This window comes from Brassica napus, chromosome C6 (genome assembly GCF_020379485.1).
Source record: "Brassica napus cultivar Da-Ae chromosome C6, Da-Ae, whole genome shotgun sequence".
NCBI lineage: Eukaryota > Viridiplantae > Streptophyta > Magnoliopsida > Brassicales > Brassicaceae > Brassica > Brassica napus.
The window spans coordinates 6,439,478-6,458,789 of NC_063449.1; the positions used below are offsets into that span (position 1 = coordinate 6,439,478).

The following is a 19,312-nucleotide window of genomic DNA, read 5'->3' on the forward strand; positions in this document are numbered from 1 at the left end:
TTTTCTCATAAGAAATAGATAACTTAAATATCAAGTTATTCCATCCAACAGAGCTTACGCCTCTCATAGTCAACCTACACAGAGAAAACGGATATCCAAACAGTTAAGGTAGTACCAAATACGCTGGTGACTGAGACAAACACTATATGATGCAGAGCGATACCTTGCAAATAGCTTTATCTCCCACAGATACAATTCCAGTTTCTTTTGAGAGATAACCAATATGAAGAACAAAGCCTCCAAATATTTGGACATTACATCCGTTGAATGTACCAAACGAGCCTTCAATAAGTCCTGTATCGAAAATCTATTGCCAGAGCAAAAGGTTAAGGGCACGAATTTTATATGGGAGAATTGCCAAGTGTGACTCAAAACTTGGAGTAAAACCCAAAACAATACCCCAACTTGGGTCAAAGGCAAAAGTAACCTAAAAGGCTATTGAAATTACAACTATCCCCTTGTGACCAAACAAAAAAAACGGAATTCTTTTTACGTTTCTACCCCTCGCAAGTCGTCTGTTTAGACGACTTGAAAATAAGTCGTCCAGACGACTTAACTTAAAGTCGTCTGGACAGTTAGTCTTAAACATAATTTAAAAATTTTGTAAAAAATATTTTGATAAGTGAAAAATGGGAATTATGTAATTAACATATGTCTTAGGAGGTATAAATTAAGATATAACAAATTTCAATTGTTTTCAGCATAGATGAGTGAAAGTAGTGAGTCATGATATTCTTAAGTTTATGTTTCATCAACATATGTTGTAGTATTGTATGTGTTCTTAGGGTTAGATTTTGGAAAGCATTAAAACCGTTTTTGAAAATTTTTAAAATTACTTATGCGTGTTCATTTCTGTGTATAGTAAACACTATTTAAGTATAATTTGATTTTATAACGTGGTTAGTTAGTTAATCTAGTCATTTTAGTTTAGGGGTTCATTTTAGGGTCTAGGACGACTTAATATTTTGTCGTCTGAAAACAGACGACTAAATATTAAGTCGTCTGTTGTACATTATCAGCCAGAATAAGTCGTCTAAACCGGACCAAACCTTAAAGTTTACCAATGTAATTTTAAAGCTAACCGGATTATTTACCCAATATATAAGGTGATTTTTTTTTTTTGTTTCATTTTTCGCGATATTCAGAAACCCTAACAGTTCTCTCTCAAAGGCGATTTCGAATTCCCACGATTTCCGAACAAACCATCGTTCTCAACATCGGCTATCTATCTCACTTCATTCTCACCGTTGTCGCCGCAGCTTCTTCTAACCCTAGCGCCGCCGATTCCTTTAAACCCTAGCGCCGCCGATTCCTCTAAACCCTAGCGCCGTCGCTTCCACTATTTCCGAACAAACCGTCGCCCTCGCCACCGTGGTCACCAACGTTCTAAACACTAGCGCCGCCGCTTCTTCTAAACCCTAGCGCCGCCGCTTCTTCTCTGTAAACCTTAGCGCCGTTTCTCTGTAAACCCTAACGCCGCTAAGTCATCAATCTCGAGGAAAAGATGAACATAAAACGTTGTCTCTATCAATTTACTCATTCTCACCGTTTCACGTTTATTTTTTCAGATCTATAACCGCAATGACGAGTACTCCAACTCCTTCTGCGACTGGAAGACTTGTAAGTAATTTAAGTCGTCTGGAAAGTCTTCCAACTGGACGACTTAGTAGATGACTTAAATATAAGTCGTCCATTTGGAAGACTTTCCAGACGACTTAATTATAAGTCGTCTACTAAGTCGTCTGGACTTATATCGTTGTCTTTGATTATTTTGCAGACAAAAAGGATGGATATTCCAGAACTCCCCCGTAGGTTATACACATCAGGGGAAGAACCAGAAGCCCACAATAGCATTTCGTATCATACGGATAACAGCAAGTTGCATACTGCTCTTAGGAAAGCTCTTACTGATGACGAATTTGAAGAGCTCAAGGAGTCGAGTTTGGGAGTTTTCATCAAGTTCAAGGAGCAGGGATTTGGTTGGGCTTCAAGGCTGGTTCACTACATGCTCAGTTTCAAGCTGGACATTAAGAAGAAGTATGAGATGTGGTCTCTCGTTGGTCCAGAACCTTTGAGGTTTTCACTGTTAGAGTTTGAAAACCTCACTGGTCTAAACTGCGAGTACATCGAGGACCTTGAGACACCAAAATGTGATGTTACCCCAGAGATGGTTTCTTTCTGGGGGATGCTGGGAGTTCATCTGGAAGCTGGGCCAACTACTGATCAGATAATAGCAGCACTGCAGAGATGCGGGGATTGGTCCAGGGAAGATCGCAAGCGGCTCGCATACCTCTCCATCTTCACTGGATTCATTGAAGGGAGAAAGTTTTCAACCGCTACACGATCTACTCTGGCAAGGCTAGTGATGGATTTAGAACGGTTTGAGAATTATCCATGGGGGAGAGTCGCATTTAAGGTGCTGATGGACTCTTTGTGGAACAAAGAAATTGCTGGCTGTTACACCGTGGATGGGTTTATACAAGTTCTTCAGGTCTGGACGTACACAGCTATGCCGGAATTGGGTGCTAGTATTGGTGGTCCCAGAGCAGACAGTCCGTCTCCACCGATACTGGCTTACGAGGGCAGCAGAGGCCGCAGATCAATGAAAGCTGCTATCTTGAGTCAGGTATTTACTTCAATCCAAAAGTCTGCGCAGACGACTTATTATAAGTCGTCTGGAAGGTCGTCCAGCTGGACGACTTATCGGACGACTTAATTAAGTCGTCTGGAAAGTCTTCCATCTGGACGACTTATTAGACGACTTATTATAAGTCGTCTGGAAAGTCTTCCATCTGGACGACTTATTAGACGACTTATTATAAGTCGTCTGGAAGGTCTTCCAGCTGGACGACATAGTAGACGACTTATAATTAAGTCGTCTATTTAGTATTTTTTTTCAAATATCTAACTCGATTCTTCTATTTACTGCAGACCCGCGTGATCAACTTTGTTGAGAAGGACATTAGTGAAATGTGGCCAAAATGGGACTCTGAGGTTGAGGACCTGCCCGCGGAGAACATCATTAAAGTCATGTATGAGCGGAGACCGTGGAAGTGGACCATGGATTGCTGGGAAGTCACTGGTACTAAGGTCAATACAAAACCTAAGGTTGTGACTCCATCAAAGAAGGCCAAAGAGATGGTTGTGTTGGAGGAGGAGGAGGAGGAGGAGGAAGACAATCCAAGACCTCGGAAGAAAGCTCGTAAAGAGGCTCCTAAAGTGGCTAGTGAAGAGGCTAGAGAAGAGGCTAGAGGGGTGACCAGAGAGGAGTTGGAAATTATGTTCAAGGGCGTAGCTGACTGCATGAAAAAAGGGTTTAATAAGTGCATGAGGGAGTTTAGGAAGTTGTCCGATAGATTGGAAGCTGTGGAGAAGAAGGTTGGTGTCACCAATCAGGCTACCCCTCAAGATAGTAGAAGGTTTTCCAACTGGACGACTTACAAATAAGTCATCTAGAAGGTTTGGACGACTTGAAGGGATAGTAGAAGGTAGTCTAAAAATAAAATACACTTGAAGGGATAGTAGAAGGTCGTCTAAAAATAAAATACACTGGACGACTTAGTAGAAGGTCGTCTAAAAATAAAATACACTGGACGACTTAGTAGAAGGTCGTCTAAAAATAAAATACACTGGACGACTTAGTAGAAGGTCGTCTAAAAATAAAATATACTGGACGACTTAGTAGAAGGTCGTCTAAAAATAAAATACACTGGACGACTTAGTAGAAGGTCGTCTAAAAATAAAATACACTGGACGACTAAAAATTTAGTCGTCTGGACGGGTAATCAAGACGGGACGACTTAAAAATTTTGTGTACATTGTGGTTTCGTATGGCCAGTTTCCTTGCAGTTTGAGCATCTCCGTGCCCTGTGTTTCTTCCTGGGTTTGTGTCCTCTCATCCTAGATAGCTCCAACCAAGATTGCCATCTTGATTTCTTCGGTCTCCCCCGACCACGCTTTAGTTCTGGAGGAAAGCATTCTCGTTCCTCAATATGTTGTGACACGATAGGATATATATTCTCTGAGTATCCTGCATACAGATAATTCTTTGAGTACAGTGGACATACAAGTGTGGAGATATGCAAACCAGCATGTATTCCAGCAGCTATAGCATGAGAGCAAGGTATTTTCTCCACTCCATAGACACCACAATCACACTTTGCATGTTCCAAATCAACCACACAGTCCATTTTGCCACCTTTGACAAAGAAATGCCATCCATCAATTGGTTCGACCGTCATCGTACCCGCTATCTCTTCTCGAACAGCAAGCAAGTATTCAACACCCCCGCTATGTTCAGTTGTGAGACTCAAAGCATCTTGTCTCCTTTTCCAATACCATTTTCCTAACTTCTGCCTTATGAACTCCAGCAGGAACGTAATCGGAAATCCTCTTGCTCGCTTCAGTGCGGAATTAATAGATTCAGCAATGTTGCTTGTTTTTATGTTGAACCTGTTCCCCTTACAATAAACCCTTGACCATAGCCTGACGTCGGCTTTCTCCAAATACGTTGCAAGTTCCGGGTTTGCACTCCGTATCTCAGCCATGTACCGGTCAAAATCGTAAACCGTGTGAGCATAAGCAGCCCCTTTCACCAAGTACATGAGATGTTTCCCTTTAAACTTTTTGACAATGTTATCTTGAAGGTGATAATAACATATTCCTCGGGTTGCCCAAGGAAACACCTTATCACACGCACTTTTAATGGCCTTGTGCCGGTCGGAGACTATCACCAGAGGCTTGTCATGAGATATACAACTAGCCAATTTTGTGAAAAACCATTCCCAAGAAGGTATATCTTCCTCATCCACGATCCCAAAAGCCAATGGGAATATCTGAAAATTGCCATCTTGTGCGGCTGCAACTAACATAGTTCCTCCATACTTTCCACTTAGGTGAGTTCCATCCACCACAATGACCCTTCTCTGATACTTAAAACCTTTGATAGAAGCTCCAAAAGAGAGAAATAGATACTTAAATCTTTTCATAGAATCAAGTTCTATCGCCGTGATAGAATCAGGATTTGCAATGGAGATTTGCTCGAGATATGATGCCAGACGCGAATACCCTTCTTCTGCTGATCCTCTCACCAATCTTTGTGCATATAACAGTGCTCTGTATGAAGTGGTGTAATCAAGCGCCATGCCAAACATGTTCCTCATTGCATCAGTGATATGCTGCGGAGTTATCCCATCAATGATTCCAACACGATCAATGAAAAGACTACCTACATACTTCGGAGTACAGTGTCTCCGCTGAGCGATTCGGTCTCCCGCTGAGCATAAATGTTTTTCCACATACTTTGTTACCCAAAACGTGTTTGTCCCATGTTTGACACTCGCTCTGACCTTCCATCCACAATAGCTAACCGGACATGTTGCCACAACGAGAGTTTTCGTTGATTTGTATAATTTGAAAGAAAACTTACCCCTCACTGCTGCCAACCGCAGCTCTGAAAGCAGAGCACCCTTGCTAACAAAACTCTGGTTGACATAGATACTGGTACCATTCGATTTTCCTCCTTCAATAGCATTTGTCTTAGCATATGTCTTTTGGATTTCTTCAAAACAAATATTATCATCATCTTCCTCGTCCTCACCTGGAACCTTTCCATAAAGACTGTAATCCCCACCATTCTGATCCGTTTCACCAACAATAGAATTATCAGCATCCTCCTCCCCATTTTCCTCCTCCCCATCTTCTTCCCATTCACCAGCTTCATCATTATCACCAACATCTTCTTCCCATTCACCAGCTTCATCATTATCACCAACATCTTTTTCCCATTCACCAGCTTCATCAATATCCCTTTTCTCTGAAACCGTTTCGACCTTGCTGCGGCTTGATACACAAAGACATACTCTATGGGTTTTGAGTATCTCCAGCAAGTTTCGAACTTGTCTATCACTTGTAACATGAATGGGAAGACTGCCTGGAGCCATCATCATTTCTGCTGGTAATGAGTAGCTAATCTCCACACTCACTGTTCTCATGTCCAGGTTATAATCTTCTTGAGCCATTGCAACAAGTTCAGCATGTGTTGAATCTTCATTCAATAAAAACAATCTTCCTCCTTTGAGATCATCAACCACAAAATCCCAACGGAAATCTCTCAACAACCATTCTCCATACACTGCATGTAACTGAAAAATCATCTGCAAATTTTCAAAATAAAACACATTAGTAAACATAGAGAAAAGGGAAATGAAGAAGTTCAATAAACATTGCCGCAGACGACTTAGCATTAAGTCGTCCCGAAGACTTAAAGGTAAGTCGTCTAAAGAGGTCACTTTTGCAATTGAAAAAGTCGTCTAAAGTCGTCAAGCTTTGTTTGTTAAAAAAAAAACTTCAGACGACTTATATATAAGTCGTCTACGAGAAACGGGCTAGTTTTGCATTTGACCGAATCGTGTCAGATCTTTGACTATTTCTGGACGACTTATAATTCAGTCGTCTCTGGGAAAGTTAAAATTTCAATATTTTATGAAAACTTGACGACTTACACGTAAGTCGTCCTAGGTTAGTTTTGTAATTGAAAAATAAAACTTGAAATTTAACTTTCTCCAGACGACTTAGATGAAAGTCGTCCAGCTAAACGACTTAATTTAAGGTCGTCCGGGATAAGCAAGGTTTGACCAGAAAATTGGGAAAAATTCTGGACGACTTTGCTTTCCCCGGACGACTTTAAATTAAGTCTTCTAGAGGGACGACTTTATATTAAGTCGTCTGGTTAAAGTTAAATTATGAAGTTTTATTTTTCAATTACAAAACTAACCTAGGACGACTTACACGTAAGTCGTCAAGTTTTCATAAAATATTGAAATTTTAACTTCCCCAGAGACGACTGAATTATAAGTCGTCCATAAATAGTCAAAGATCTGACACGATTCGGTCAAATGCAAAACTAGCCCGTTTCTCGTAGACGACGTATATATAAGTCGTCTGAAGTGTTTTTTTTTAACAAACAAAGCTGGACGACTTAATTTATGTCGTCCGTTTGAACAGAAGACTCATCAGTAAGTCTTCTACATACAGATGACTTACTAGTAAGTCTTCTACGCGAACAGATCTTGAAAAAAAATTCAAATTCGTACCTTAAACTAGGTGAGATGACTTCGTTTGCACACAGGGTCTTCTCCAACCACCCAGAACCTCAAACGAAAGCAACCGTAAGTCAAAACGAAAGAAATATGGCTCTGCAACCATAGCCCATATTTTGAATCAAAAGCTTGAGTTTTTTGGATGAATATAGAGAGAAAGTGAAAGAAATGTTGTTTTTAGTTCATAACAATTGAAACAGAGAGAGTGTAAAGAGATTTACGTGCATTAAAGGGCATTAAAAGCTCCAAACAGTTCGTACAAGGTTGTTGCCACTATTCATTGCAGTGGCAGTATTGTAAATACTTGAAGAAGATGAGGTTGAGACAGTAAAGAAGCCATTTTCGAAAAAAAAAAAAAAAAAATGTTAATGGCATTTTCGTAGATAAAGTGCAGGTGTGGGGTTAAAATCTCAAAAAAAAAGGAGTCAAAAGAAAAGGTTAGTTTTCTGTTTGACTCCAAGTTTTGAGTCACTTTTGCAAAAAGCCCATTTTATATACATATAAGAATTTGTGAAATCTAAAATATATATGCAGCTATAAACAGACTATAGATATTCGTTTGCAAAACCGACGATAACAATTGCATGGTGTTTGCAACTGATACGTATATTCAAACAGTGCAGTTCTTACATGACAGTGTTAATGGTGTTACTATCAGGTACATATATCCAAGATGAACATAACTCCTTTTCATGCCATCACTCGTATGATTAGAAATGAAACACTCGGAAAAATAAAGTGCATATCAAATAAAATGCATCACCTGACCACCCTGCTCAGCATAGAAACTAGACGACGTCAAAACTAGTCCAACGTTATCGCCAGCAGCTGAACTTTCCAGAAAAGCAGAGCCAGTGTAGATAGCCTTTACTTCACTCTCGTGATCCTGTCGCAAAATTTGGTAGGACATTTTCTCAGCACAGGCTTAATTTAAGAGAAATCCATATGCTACTCTGTACCCTAATTTCTTTCTTTCGACCCCAACATAAGTACAGTGCCCAACATTCAAATTTTCTGGAATAAATAGGACAAACCTTGACCCAAGTGTATTTAAAAGAGTCATCTGTTGCTAACACACCAGCCTTGTGCAGTTTTGATGTAGCATCAGCATCCATAACAATGGAACCATCAGCTTGCTACCAAAAATTGACATCAGAAGATCAGTCAATAGATAAATGTAAATTTGACTTTGACCATAGTCTCACTTAATTTTAACATCAAAAAAAAGAAAGAAAAGTTGAAACACCTTATTCTGGGCACTTCTAGATCTTTCCCTCGCCTCTTCCATGGCTTTGTTGAAGCCATCAACATCAACCAGCAACCCTCTTTCTTCAGCCATCAACTGAAACCCGAGAATGAAAGTTATAAAGAAACGCATACCTTTAGATATAACTACGAATGACCTAAGTACCTGTGTGAGATCTAATGGGAACCCAAACGTATCCCATAAGACAAATGCATCCTGCAAAGAGAAGACAGTATGTTGAGATGGAAATTCAAACATCACAGATGAAAATACTGCAACATCTAACATACAACACAGATATAGTTAGATAAGTACCTCTCCACTCAATGTATTCCCCTGAACTGCCTGTCCAGCTTTCTGAAATTTCTCAATTCCCTGCCATGAAAATTAATGTAATCAACCTAAATGTTCTTGTAGACACGTATATATGACAGTATAAAGTTTAACATATCAAAACAATTCATCTTTCAGAAAAAGGCATGCTGAAATTATGGTAAACTGAATTAGGGCGAAACTGGAATAATATATACAAAAAGGCGTTATCGATATCAAGCTGCAAATAGATGAGCTAGTCCTCACCTTCGCCAAGGTCTTGCAAAAGCTCGCTTCCTCTTCTTTTATTATCTCTGTGATCTTCTTCTCATGTTCCTTCAACTCTGTAAAGGTATCACCCATCACTCGAATAACAGAACTGACGAGTCTGCATGTTAAAAACCGCAAACTAATTAGTGTCAAACACAGACGGAGCTAATATGCGTATAGAAACATATGCTGCATTACAAAGGTGCAAGATAAAATAAACATGTTCCAGCACCAACGAAAAAAATACCGAGACAACCCATGCAATGACAATCAAGTGTAGTTTCCTACCCGTTGAAAAAACCTTCTTCAGCTTTTAGGATCTCCTTTCCATAGCGAACTGCTCTGCGAAGAATACGCCGTAGAACATACTCACGGCCCTCATTACCTGAAAGAGAGTGTACATTGGATGGTATTTGTTAACCAACAAGAAAGAATAGACTATCATAATATGCTGACTGAGGAAGAAAAAGCACAAATCCATCATGTCAATTAAGAATAAATAAACCAAAAGCACTTCTCGTAGGAGAATCAGACGTATGAACTACATGTTAAGCTAGATGGACTTTCAACCTAAAACCAATTGGTTTTAGGTTGGAAGCCCATCTAGATTAACATGGTATCAGAGCCCGATCCACGCAGTCCAACCCGATCCACATCGACCCGGCCCAAAGTTGGCCTTCGATCCTTGCCCGAGCATTCCGAGATTGACGCTCAAAGAGCAATCATCTCGAGGGGGCGTATTAGACACAAAGTGTCCCACATCGGTAGTTGGAAGGGATCCTAAGTAATATATAAGATAGATGGGTCACTCCGCTTATCACCAATTGGTTTTAGGTTGGAAGCCCATCTAGCTTAACACTACATGATCAAATACTAAGACGTTTGTATAAAATGAGACAAGAAATCGTGGCGATACCAGGACGAGAGCCATCCGCGATAGCAAATGATAGCGTCCTAATATGATCCGCAACCACTCTTTTTTTTGTCACGAAACTGATTATATTAATCTAAATGTTAAACGAGCTAAGACGATTACATCCGGAGGAAAACTCAACGGGAAGACGAAAACAGAAGGAAACTACAACAAAGAAAACGATAGATGTGTTCAAGGAGTAAAATGACCCGTAGAGACACTTCACTTGAATCCATGAAACTGTTCCTGGAGAGAACAAATTATAGTCGGAATGATCGACGTTGAAATACCCACGAAGGTTTTGGGAGCAGTTGCATACCGCCACTGAAAATAACCAGCTCTTGCTTGAAAGCAAATTCAAGATCAAAGGAGCATAAGGTAGGAGACCTTGAGACCAAGATGCATACTTGAGACAGTTATGAGATGTTGAGGCTTGCTTGCAGGCTTGATCGAAGAGAAGGTAATAATACTCCATTAAGGTGGCTTGGTCAAGGAGAGTTGAGCCATAAACTCCGGTTCTAAAGTACTCTTTTAGGAGACTCATCGTGACAGTTTTGGGCTCAGTGGAAATGATTACTGGCATTGCTTTCCTTAAACAATCAATGACCATACATTGTAGGCGCAAGAATGGAGCATCCGGTGATCGTCCGACAATGCTCTCCAAAAAGACTAGGTGAATCTCATATGTTTGGAAGAGCATGTTGTTCAGTGAGAAGGGCGCTGAGACGATTGGGACAAATATCTTCTCTGGCTCCATATATGGAGTTGACACTAACGAGCATGGTATGGATGTCAAAGCCATCTCTCCACGTCCGGTGTGGCTCAACGTTGTTGTAGGCCAGGACACATAGAAGTTGATGAACCGTAGAAGCTGGGGCAATGAGGTGAAAGTATGGAGGAGTAGCAGATACCAAACACACGGTTTTGCAGTGAATACAGATTTATCTTGTCGGAGTGAGAGCTGAACCTTGTCTAAACCAGTCACCACCAATACATTCACTAACAACAGCCTGTCCTCAAAGCTTTGGTTTGTGCTGTACTGAAAGGAGACTAGTATGGCGACGATTCTTTCCTCAACCAAGATCTTCGCAGTCCCTAACAAATCTTGCAGAGAAATCAGAGCCCTTAAGGCTGGGTTTGACACGTACCATTCAATTAGGATGTTCTTCGCCGGACTGGTGTGGAAGGGAAAGCCTTCTTTGACCATAGATATGAGACTACTCTTCAAAGACCTCACAAAGTCTTCTGTGACCATAGATCTGGGATTACTCTTCAAAGACCTCACTGAGAACAAGTTCACTCGAGAGAGAAAACTTAGTACTACAAAAGGAGAAGGATCGAGCAGGAGTATGACAGAATCAGTTTGTTCGTCAGAGCCGGCGACTGAGTAACGCAGAGCTTCACGAGAAGAACACGGTGAGGGGCGGAGCGGAGAAACAGGTGGTGTAAGAACAGAGACGGGGCGAGGGGGCTCCATCGGAGTTGGACCAGAGTGACGAGCAGAGCAGAGGAAAAACGGACCAGCGAAACAGCAGATGAGCAAGGACGGGATGAAGAGTCCCGACGCCGGCGAGCTCGAGCTCCTCCGGCGTCGGAGAGGAGTGAAAGCAGATTGGCCTCGGGAATCGTGGCTGGGAGAAACGGCGCTAGGGTGAACGGCATCTTCCACACCACTCTATAAGTCATGTCAACTCTGTCGACATCTTCCACACCAACTTTTCCAGAATATGGCCTCGCTCCTGTGGCCTAAAAATGTGAAAGCATGAACGCCTTAACTGAACATTCACAGCAACTAGGGGAAAAAGACCAATCAGAACTCTTTTTAACTTCTCTAACTGATAAAAATACATGACAAAAAAAACACAGCTAACAAGGAAATAATCTCCGGGATACCAATACTATGATCCCTTGAATATTGTACTCCAAAAGTCACTAAATCAGACATTCAAAACAAAAGACTGTGTGCATAAAAGGAGAATAATTGTAACCTCCCAGTGAACACATAGCCTAAGATTAGAATTCATAGAATTACCAGGACTCATGACCCATTTGACATATAACCAACAACGATGATAGTACTAAATGGGACAAAAGAGGAACCGTAAATACTAACTGGAAATTAACAGAATGTCATACAACCTTAAGGTTACACAAATTACCTTTTGAATGTCATCAAAGATAGGCATGAACACATCTGTATCGTAGTTGCTCATTTTGTTTTGAAGAACAAAAGTTAACCTCTCGAAACCCATTCCAGTATCGACATGCTTAGCAGGGAGAGGTTTTAGTGAGCCATCACTCTCTCTGTCGTTCTTGAATTCTGGACCACGATTATCAATGAAAGGCACGTCATATATTGAAGAAGGTGTTGGATCATCTCCTAAAGAGATAGTTTCTCAGTTGTCAGCTGCTGTGGTGTCTTATGACCCTGGACCTGGTAAATGTTAATGTGCATGTAATTGCCTAAAACAGCAATTTTTTACTGAGAATGTTACCAGTTCAGTTGTTTGCCGAAGAAGTTGTGAAAGGCTTACTTCGCTAACACAATTTCTCAAATACCAATAATGGTTGAAAGATGCTATTTTAGAATGTGTCCCGTTATCTATTTTTCTTATTAGCTTTATAACTGGTGAGCAAGGAAGGAATTACTGAAAAATGATTCCTATCTTTTTCCTAGTAGATGGCTTTTATCCTGGTAAATCATCAGATTCCGTGATTCGGAGCCAACAGCTCAACCAGACAAATGGCTCAGGAGCATCTAACTCCCCTGAAGCTGGAGCTGGAGAACCAATTCCATGTGAGCTATCTACACTGTTACCCTTCTCACAGTTTGAATATTTTATATGATTTAGTCTTCGTTTGTTTGTTGATGGCAACCTATCCAGTACAATCATTTTCTTGCAGCAGAAAGATTTACACGAGGAAGATCGTACAACATCAGAATGGATGATCAAGTCCTTCTTAGATTTTCCCCGAAGAATACCGACTCTACGTATTACTTCAGCGATAACGTAATGGCAGCCTCATGTAATTCCCCATTCTTTCATAACATTTCCTGCATTAATAAACGATTTTACTCCAATGGTGTGTGTAGATTGGTGGAACTCTTACTTTCTTCCATGAAGAAGGAGCTAGAAGATGTCTTGAGGTAGGTCCATATAATTTGCAAGTTTTTTTTTGTGTAATTCTGAAGTTGAGGCTATATCAAGGTCTGTTGAATTTAGCGATCTATATATCTGATTTCAGGTCTCGGTTACACTGGAAACTTCAGAAACAATAAACAGAAGATTTGTTCATCCCTCCAGGAGAAATTCTCCAACGCATACCAAGGTACAAATAAAATGGAGATTTTTCTACTACATTGTGTTCTTTCTTCCCCTAACGCTGTCAACAGGTCCAAAGCACCATGAAGTGGTTGCAGACCTTATTCAGACGAGCTTTCTGTTTTCGATTCCCACGGATGGTCCAATGTCGTTTACAACACCTCGTGTTTCTGTGCAATGGATTCTTCGTTTTGAGTTCCTAATTACTCCAAAGGATGTGCACTTGAGCAGGTATTACTCCCCAATACTCAAAATGGGACTTCTAATGCAAAGGATCATTCTCTCTTTCAATCTCAGGTGTTTAAGTTGTTTAAAGTCAAGTACACTTCTGGTTCTGTATGATTTTATAGGTATGAACATCCGTTGTTAATACGGGAAAGGGAAAAATGCGAATGGGTTCTTCCGATCACGGTACATGCACCACCACCCCGAACGTCATCAGCTGCTCAAAACCGAGGCGATACGCTCTTTGGTTTGGAGCCTTCTTGGGTTCGTAGCTAAACCATACATGTTTTTTTTTTTTTTTTTTTTTTGAAACAAACAACACATGTTTTTCTTCATTTTGCTAGTCTATATGCAAGATATAACGTTTTGCTAGTTTATATGCAAAATGTTTTACTTAAACGCAAATTGTTTTACTTATCGTAATGGTCTCTCTCCAGTAGATATCATCAGTAGATATCATCAAGTAAGTTCAGTGTTTGATCGGAAAACGGTAATAAAGAAAATGTGGGTTTAACAAAGACGTCTTATTTATGGTCGGGGCGAACGTTCAGTCGGTTACAAGAGAAACGAAGAGAATGCGACAGAGAGGAAGCCGGTGGCTCGATGAGCTACCGGAAATGTACAACTAACGGCGAGATGAAGCAAAGGTGAAAACCCTAATCTAGCCGCCAAGTGTTAGTCAATGATTTCGGATCCCCCTCTCGTTGTTTCCCCTTTCCCTTATATAGACGTCCTGATGTTTCGTTCTTGACCTAATTTACGCCATCTCGGTGGGCCTCCTTTGCTGGGCCGAGAAGCCCGTAGACGTCCGAGCAGCCGCTGAGCCGAACATACTTCAGTCGATGATGATCGACTAAAAGTACTCAAGAGTCAAGCCGAGAGACCTGACTCTTGAGCCGACCGATCGAGCCGTTGCTCTACCTAGTCCGGGCCAGGCCTTTCTATTCTTTGGGCCTTGTGGGGTGGTCAAATCCATCCTCTACAGTAAGTCCCCCCCCCAGTCCATTAGCGAGCGAAGTGCTTTCTGGCTCGTGATGGATTCTAAGGTTTGAAGGTTTGAGGGAATAGAAGGCCTGTTGGAAGGTTGGAGCGATTGGTCGATGAGTCGCGCAGCGTCGTTCTCTCAGAGGCGAGCAGGAGAGGCTTTATTGCTCCCTTTGGACGTTGTGTCGCAGGGAAGGTTCTGGAATATTTCCGCTTGAGATCGATTAGTTGCGGATATTCAAGTCCCGACTGACGTGTCTAGATTAACCGTTGGTTTATTCTGATTTTAAGATGACCGACATCTGATTTAGACGAGAAGCTGAAACGTCGCGAGGGTCCGCTGGACATTTGGGAGAGTTTGGAGGCCCAAACGGGCCCGTTTGAATTTAATGATGACGCCTCGAGTTTCCCCCCTTCTCTTCCTTCCATAATATGTCGAGAAGCGGAATCGTCGCGAGGGTCCGCTGGGTTTTTAGGGTGGATTTCGAGGCCCGTTTAGGCCCGAATAGACCTAATGATAGCGCCTCGAGTTTTCCCCGCTCTCTCTTTTCCTTATAAATACGCAGTCCCCCTCTCATTTCTTCAATTTCTCCTCCGCGATCAAAAGTACTTTCTCTCTCCTTTCCTTATCTCTCTAAGTGTTATAGCCTTCTTTCGACGCATTCTTCGCCATCTTGCTCCACCATGTCGTCAGTTCAGAGACTATTGAGGCAGCAGAAGGGGAAATCAGTTGCGGCGACGCCGGCTCCGGCTAGGAATCCTGACGGCGGTTGCACCGGGGACCTTGAATCGGCTCATCATACGGCGATGATGGATGCAGTCAATTTGTCTCGGTCCCAGAGGCTTTTAGTCGCAGATGCGACGAGGCTTGCGAGAGAAGGAAGAGAGAATGTCGCTGTGAGGGACGCGACGGAGTGTGCGAGAGATGGACAGGGCGGGGCGGTGCCCGTTGACTCGTTTACCTTGAGAGCTCGCGCAGTGGAAGACGTTCCTTCGGAAGACGACGATTCTGAAGCCGAGGTGTTTCCGACGACCTTCTATCCCGAAGGGATTTTCGAGGAGCTTCCATGACTACACCCTGACTTATTGTGTCCTGCTTTCGTGGCTGGTCAAGATAGGGACGGTGTGGACGAGACTAAGTCGGCCCCGAGGAGCGTGAAGAGGGTTCTTCGGGCCACGAACGCTACAGGCGTGACCTTCCTCATTCCTACGAAAGAGCAAAGGCCTTGGTCTCCTCCGATCGGGTACCAAACGGTATATGAGTCCTATTTCCAGGATGACACTCGCTGTTGGTTCCCCGTCCCGCGACTGATCACCGCGTACGCTAGGCGGCGAGATCTCGCGATTAGTCAGTTATTGAACGGCTCGCTGTGACTGGCCGTCACTTTATCAGTTCTAGCGGAGCAGATTGATATGCCGATGAGCGTCAGGTCGTTCGAGGAGATGACCTCGATAACCGACATGAAGGGCGGAACCTATTCGGTGAAGATGCGACCAAACTGCAATGTGTGTGCCGGTCATCCAAACAAAACGTAGAATTGGCAGCGTTCTTATTTCTTCCTCAAGTCCGACGACTCGGCTTTCGAGGAGCCTCCTCGAGAGGACTATCGGGTTCTATGGAACCGTTCTTGTGGTAAAATATTTTGTCGCGAGCTACGTCTGACTTTGTCGATCTTAACGAAACTTTCTTTTTGTTGTGCTCGCAGTTGGCCATCCTATGTCTCCAGTCTACCCCGAGGATTTCCTGAAGAGCGTTCGAGCCGTCGCTTTGCTTCAAATCTACCGTTGGTCCGAAATTACCGTCGGGAGGATTCGCGAGCTTAAGGACCGGATCGCTCGAAATGCGTTCTCTCGCCGTTTCTGGTTATTCTGTCGATCGTAAAGTTTACTTGTCGCGTCCTGACCTTTCTACCTTATGTTTTCAGGAGAGTGGAGATCTGATCTTCCGACCGTTCTTCCTATTCGCACCAAGCGACTAGACATCTTCCTGAAGGACATCCAGAAGCAAGTTTCTGAAGCAAAGAGGATGGGAACTCTTCCTGATTTGAGCGCGATATTACCCACCCAGCTGGGGCTGGCCAGCGGGGAAGGACCCTCGACGGCGGTTCCTCGCGCTGGTGAGGTTCCCCCTTCTGGTGCTAGAAACGCAGGGAAGGGTAAAAAAAGGAAGAGGGGCGGCTCGGGAGTCGAGGGGAGCGCCGAGGAGGCGAGCGACGTTCCTCCTTCTGGCGAACCCCAGAAGAAGAAGAAGAAGAGGACAAAGAAGCCCGTTGATGAGCAGTCGGAGAATCCCGAGGAACCAACTGAGATTGAGGAGGGTGATGTTCAAGAAGAAGAACTTCAACCCTAAGAGGAGGCTTCTGATGCTGAAATCTCGGGAGAATGGAACGATGCGGAGGAAGTTGGTGGAGGGGAGGAATCTGAAACTCCTCTTAATGCCACCCGTCCGGACGGTTCTGAAGAAGACAGCGGAGAGTCGCCGCTTTTGATCAGGAGGCATAACGACGATGTTGGGGATGAGGCGCGATCTCCTATTCTGGCGTCTTCTCGCGAGGGAACTCCGGTTCCCATTGGAGAAGGGGCCGCTCAGATCGGCACTTCTTCTCGCGGCTCCGCTATCTTGAGGAGGGTGCCTGGAGTCAACTTTCCGGACAAGGTTTCGTTTCACTACGAGGGACCGGCCCCTCTAGTGTACGTTCCCGAGAAGTGCGGAGAGTTCCTTCGCCAACTAAGGGGGAGGGCGAAACCTCTGCCCGCTGTGAAGGACCTCATCTTCGGGAGTGAATACGAGGAAGCTGCGAGGGCCAAGCTGCTGGTAAACGGTTTGGTCTTTTTTTTTTTGTTTCGTTCCTTAACTTTTTCTTACAATTTTCATCTCCTCGTTTGTTTAGGGGGATAGCGCGACGAACGTCGTGATTGATAAGTACGACACTGCCATGAAGGGAGCTTTGGGCGAACTCGAGCTGGTTAAGAAGGAGCAAGCGGAGAGAGAGGAAACTTCTGCTCGCCAGCTGAATGCATCGAGGGCTGACGCCGAGAGGCTTAACGGGATGGTTGCTCGCATTATTGCTCGAAGAGACGAGCTCAAAGCCGAGTTGGAGGCATCCCGAGGAGTCGTCCGTGAGCTCGAGCGGAAGAACGCCGGACTTGAGAACGAGAAGGTTTCGCTCGCTGCGCCTCATGAAAGAGAGATGAGGCGCCTTAGATATTCCAGAATCCTGGAAGTGACGAGGGAAAGAGGAAGAGTTGAGGCCGAGATGGCCGCGAAAGCTAATCGTCGCTTCGCTAGGATTCGCTCCCGAGAAGAGCGACGAGGTCCCTATGAGGAGGCCCGGTTGCTTCATAGCCAAGCCTTCGGAACCAGGAAATGCCTTGAGGCCTTGAAGAGGGCTGGGAGCGACATCTCGCAAGCTACTATCGAGATATTCGCCGAGCAAGAAAAGAAATATGAGCAGGAAGCCGAGAAGCTTAGGGTGGGTGAGATACCCGAGGAAGATCTCACACTTTCTCCTCTCGTATTGGACTCTCAGTTTGTGGATGCTCGAATCTTGGCGAGTCTCGATCCTTATGGGTCCAACGCCGGCTTGATCGATCCGGAGACTGCAGCGAGTCTTCACGTTCCGCCTACTCATCCGACTGAAGCGCGGCGCGAAGACCCGACGCCTCTTCTTGAAGGCCCTTTGGTTGATCCAGAGATCGTCCCGAGATCAGACGAAGCGCGTGTTTCTCCGGCCGCTCGTGAGTCGAGCGTCAGGGCTTCGGAGCTCTCCGTCCTCAACGATCGTGAAAGCGACCGGGAGGACTAGCGTCTCTTGTATGTTGTTTCTTTTCAGTCCCGGAGGACTTGTGTTGTTGCTTTTTAGACTTTTGCCTTTTGAGGCTTCTACTTTGTTGTTTTTCTTCTGTTATTTCCAACTCTTCGAATCGTATTAAACTGTTTATCTTTTATTGTACTTGTCTATCAAATGCATGATTTCTCAAGATTCGAAGTGACTTTGTTTGTTTAGTATAAACATTATTCGAGATATCGAATCCTTGTGGTGTTGAGCTCGTCATGACTTTGTCTCGGTCGATCTCTTTGACTCGCGATCGTTCGTCATTTGAGTTTCGTCGTTAATTGCGAGTTTTCGACGTTGACGGTTCCAAATCGATCCTAATGTAATTTCAAAGCGTTCGGTGGGCCAGACCTTACTTAGTAAATTATAGGGTGAATTAGAGTCATTGTCTCGGCCGTGTTGGTTTGAATCGCGACACGGTCAACTCCCGTGGATACGTGTCTGATCAGGACATGCTTGAGTTGTGAGGTAATGCTTGAGTTGTGTGAACACCTCCTCGCACTTTTCGTCCCAGACGAACCTCTTATTGCCCCTTAGTAGCTCGTAGAAGGGAAGACACTTATCGGTTGATCGCGAGATGAACCTGTTGAGAGCTGCTATGCGTCCGGTTAGTCGCTGTACTTCGCGGCTGTTCATTGGGCTTGGAAGGTCGAGGATCGCCGAGATCTGCTTGGGGTTAGCCTCGATTCCTCGTTGAGTGACAATGTAGCCGAGGAATTCTCCCGAAGTGACACCGAAGGTACACTTGGCCGTGTTGAGCCTCATCCAGTAGTCGTTCAAGATCTTGAAGCAGTCACGTAAGTTGTTTAGGTGATCGTCGGCCTTGAGCGATTTGACTAACATATCGTCGATGTACACTTCCATGGTGTTGCCAAGCTGATCAGCGAACATTCGGTTGACGAGTCGCTGATAAGTCGCGCCGGCGTTCTTTAGCCCGAAGGGAATCACCTTGTAGCAGTAGGTCCCTCTGTGTGATGAATGTTGTCTTCTCGCGATCGTCAGGATGCATCAAGATCTGGTTGTATCCCGAGAAAGCGTCCATTAAGGTTAGGAGTTCGTTACCAGTAGTTGATTCGACGAGACGATCGATATGAGGGAGTGGG

The 19,312-nt window shown here is 43.7% G+C and overlaps 3 protein-coding genes across 4 annotated transcripts; 2 read left to right on the top strand and 1 right to left on the bottom strand.

Moving 5' to 3' along the window:
* Positions 1–127: 127 nt before the first annotated feature.
* LOC106404291 (alanine--tRNA ligase-like) lies at positions 128–12,164 on the bottom strand. Its single transcript, XM_048761700.1, has 11 exons — positions 12,001–12,164; positions 11,513–11,587; positions 9,845–9,899; positions 9,217–9,313; positions 8,926–9,046; positions 8,662–8,721; positions 8,512–8,562; positions 8,347–8,442; positions 8,135–8,236; positions 7,864–7,986; positions 128–307 (listed from the first exon to the last, which is right to left on the bottom strand). Exons 1-11 carry the CDS (start codon positions 12,091–12,093, stop codon positions 143–145), a joined length of 1,038 nt encoding a protein of 345 aa, XP_048617657.1. The 5' UTR covers positions 12,094–12,164; the 3' UTR covers positions 128–142.
* Positions 12,158–13,701, top strand: LOC106404290. Of its 2 annotated transcripts, none has more exons than XM_048761702.1 (7): positions 12,158–12,278; positions 12,522–12,638; positions 12,746–12,852; positions 12,936–12,989; positions 13,088–13,171; positions 13,263–13,395; positions 13,515–13,701. In XM_048761702.1, the coding sequence occupies exons 1-6, from the start codon at positions 12,179–12,181 to the stop codon at positions 13,365–13,367; spliced, it is 567 nt and encodes a 188-aa protein (XP_048617659.1). In that variant the 5' UTR covers positions 12,158–12,178; the 3' UTR covers positions 13,368–13,395; positions 13,515–13,701. The 2 variants fall into 2 exon arrangements, with proteins under 2 accessions (XP_048617659.1, XP_048617658.1); XM_048761701.1 differs by having other exon boundaries at positions 12,159–12,278; positions 12,519–12,638.
* A 2,085-nt stretch (positions 13,702–15,786) lies between these two features.
* Positions 15,787–18,179, top strand: LOC106404289 (meiosis-specific protein ASY2-like). The gene is made up of 5 exons (XM_013845017.2): positions 15,787–15,889; positions 16,080–16,229; positions 16,299–16,696; positions 16,772–17,188; positions 17,265–18,179. The coding sequence occupies exons 1-5, from the start codon at positions 15,787–15,789 to the stop codon at positions 18,177–18,179; spliced, it is 1,983 nt and encodes a 660-aa protein (XP_013700471.2).
* The last annotated feature ends 1,133 nt before the right edge of the window (positions 18,180–19,312 follow it).

Bases quoted from the DNA above. Each gene is read 5' to 3' on its own strand.
- LOC106404289 (XM_013845017.2), top strand. From the start codon at position 15,787: ATGCCGATGAGCGTCAGGTCGTTCGAGGAGATGACCTCGATAACCGAC. The intron at 15,890-16,079 runs GTCATCCAAACA...TTGTGCTCGCAG, and splicing joins AAACTGCAATGTGTGTGCCG to TTGGCCATCCTATGTCTCCA. The intron at 17,189-17,264 runs GTAAACGGTTTG...TCGTTTGTTTAG, and splicing joins CTGCGAGGGCCAAGCTGCTG to GGGGATAGCGCGACGAACGT.
- LOC106404291 (XM_048761700.1), bottom strand. From the start codon at position 12,093: ATGGGTTTCGAGAGGTTAACTTTTGTTCTTCAAAACAAAATGAGCAAC. The intron at 8,722-8,925 runs GTGAGGACTAGC...TTTTCATGGCAG, and splicing joins TTTGCAAGACCTTGGCGAAG to GGAATTGAGAAATTTCAGAA. The intron at 7,987-8,134 runs GTTTGTCCTATT...ATTTTGCGACAG, and splicing joins TTAAATACACTTGGGTCAAG to GATCACGAGAGTGAAGTAAA.
- LOC106404290 (XM_048761701.1), top strand. From the start codon at position 12,179: ATGAAAGGCACGTCATATATTGAAGAAGGTGTTGGATCATCTCCTAAA. The intron at 12,639-12,745 runs GTGAGCTATCTA...ATTTTCTTGCAG, and splicing joins AGCTGGAGAACCAATTCCAT to CAGAAAGATTTACACGAGGA. The intron at 12,990-13,087 runs GTAGGTCCATAT...ATCTGATTTCAG, and splicing joins GAGCTAGAAGATGTCTTGAG to GTCTCGGTTACACTGGAAAC.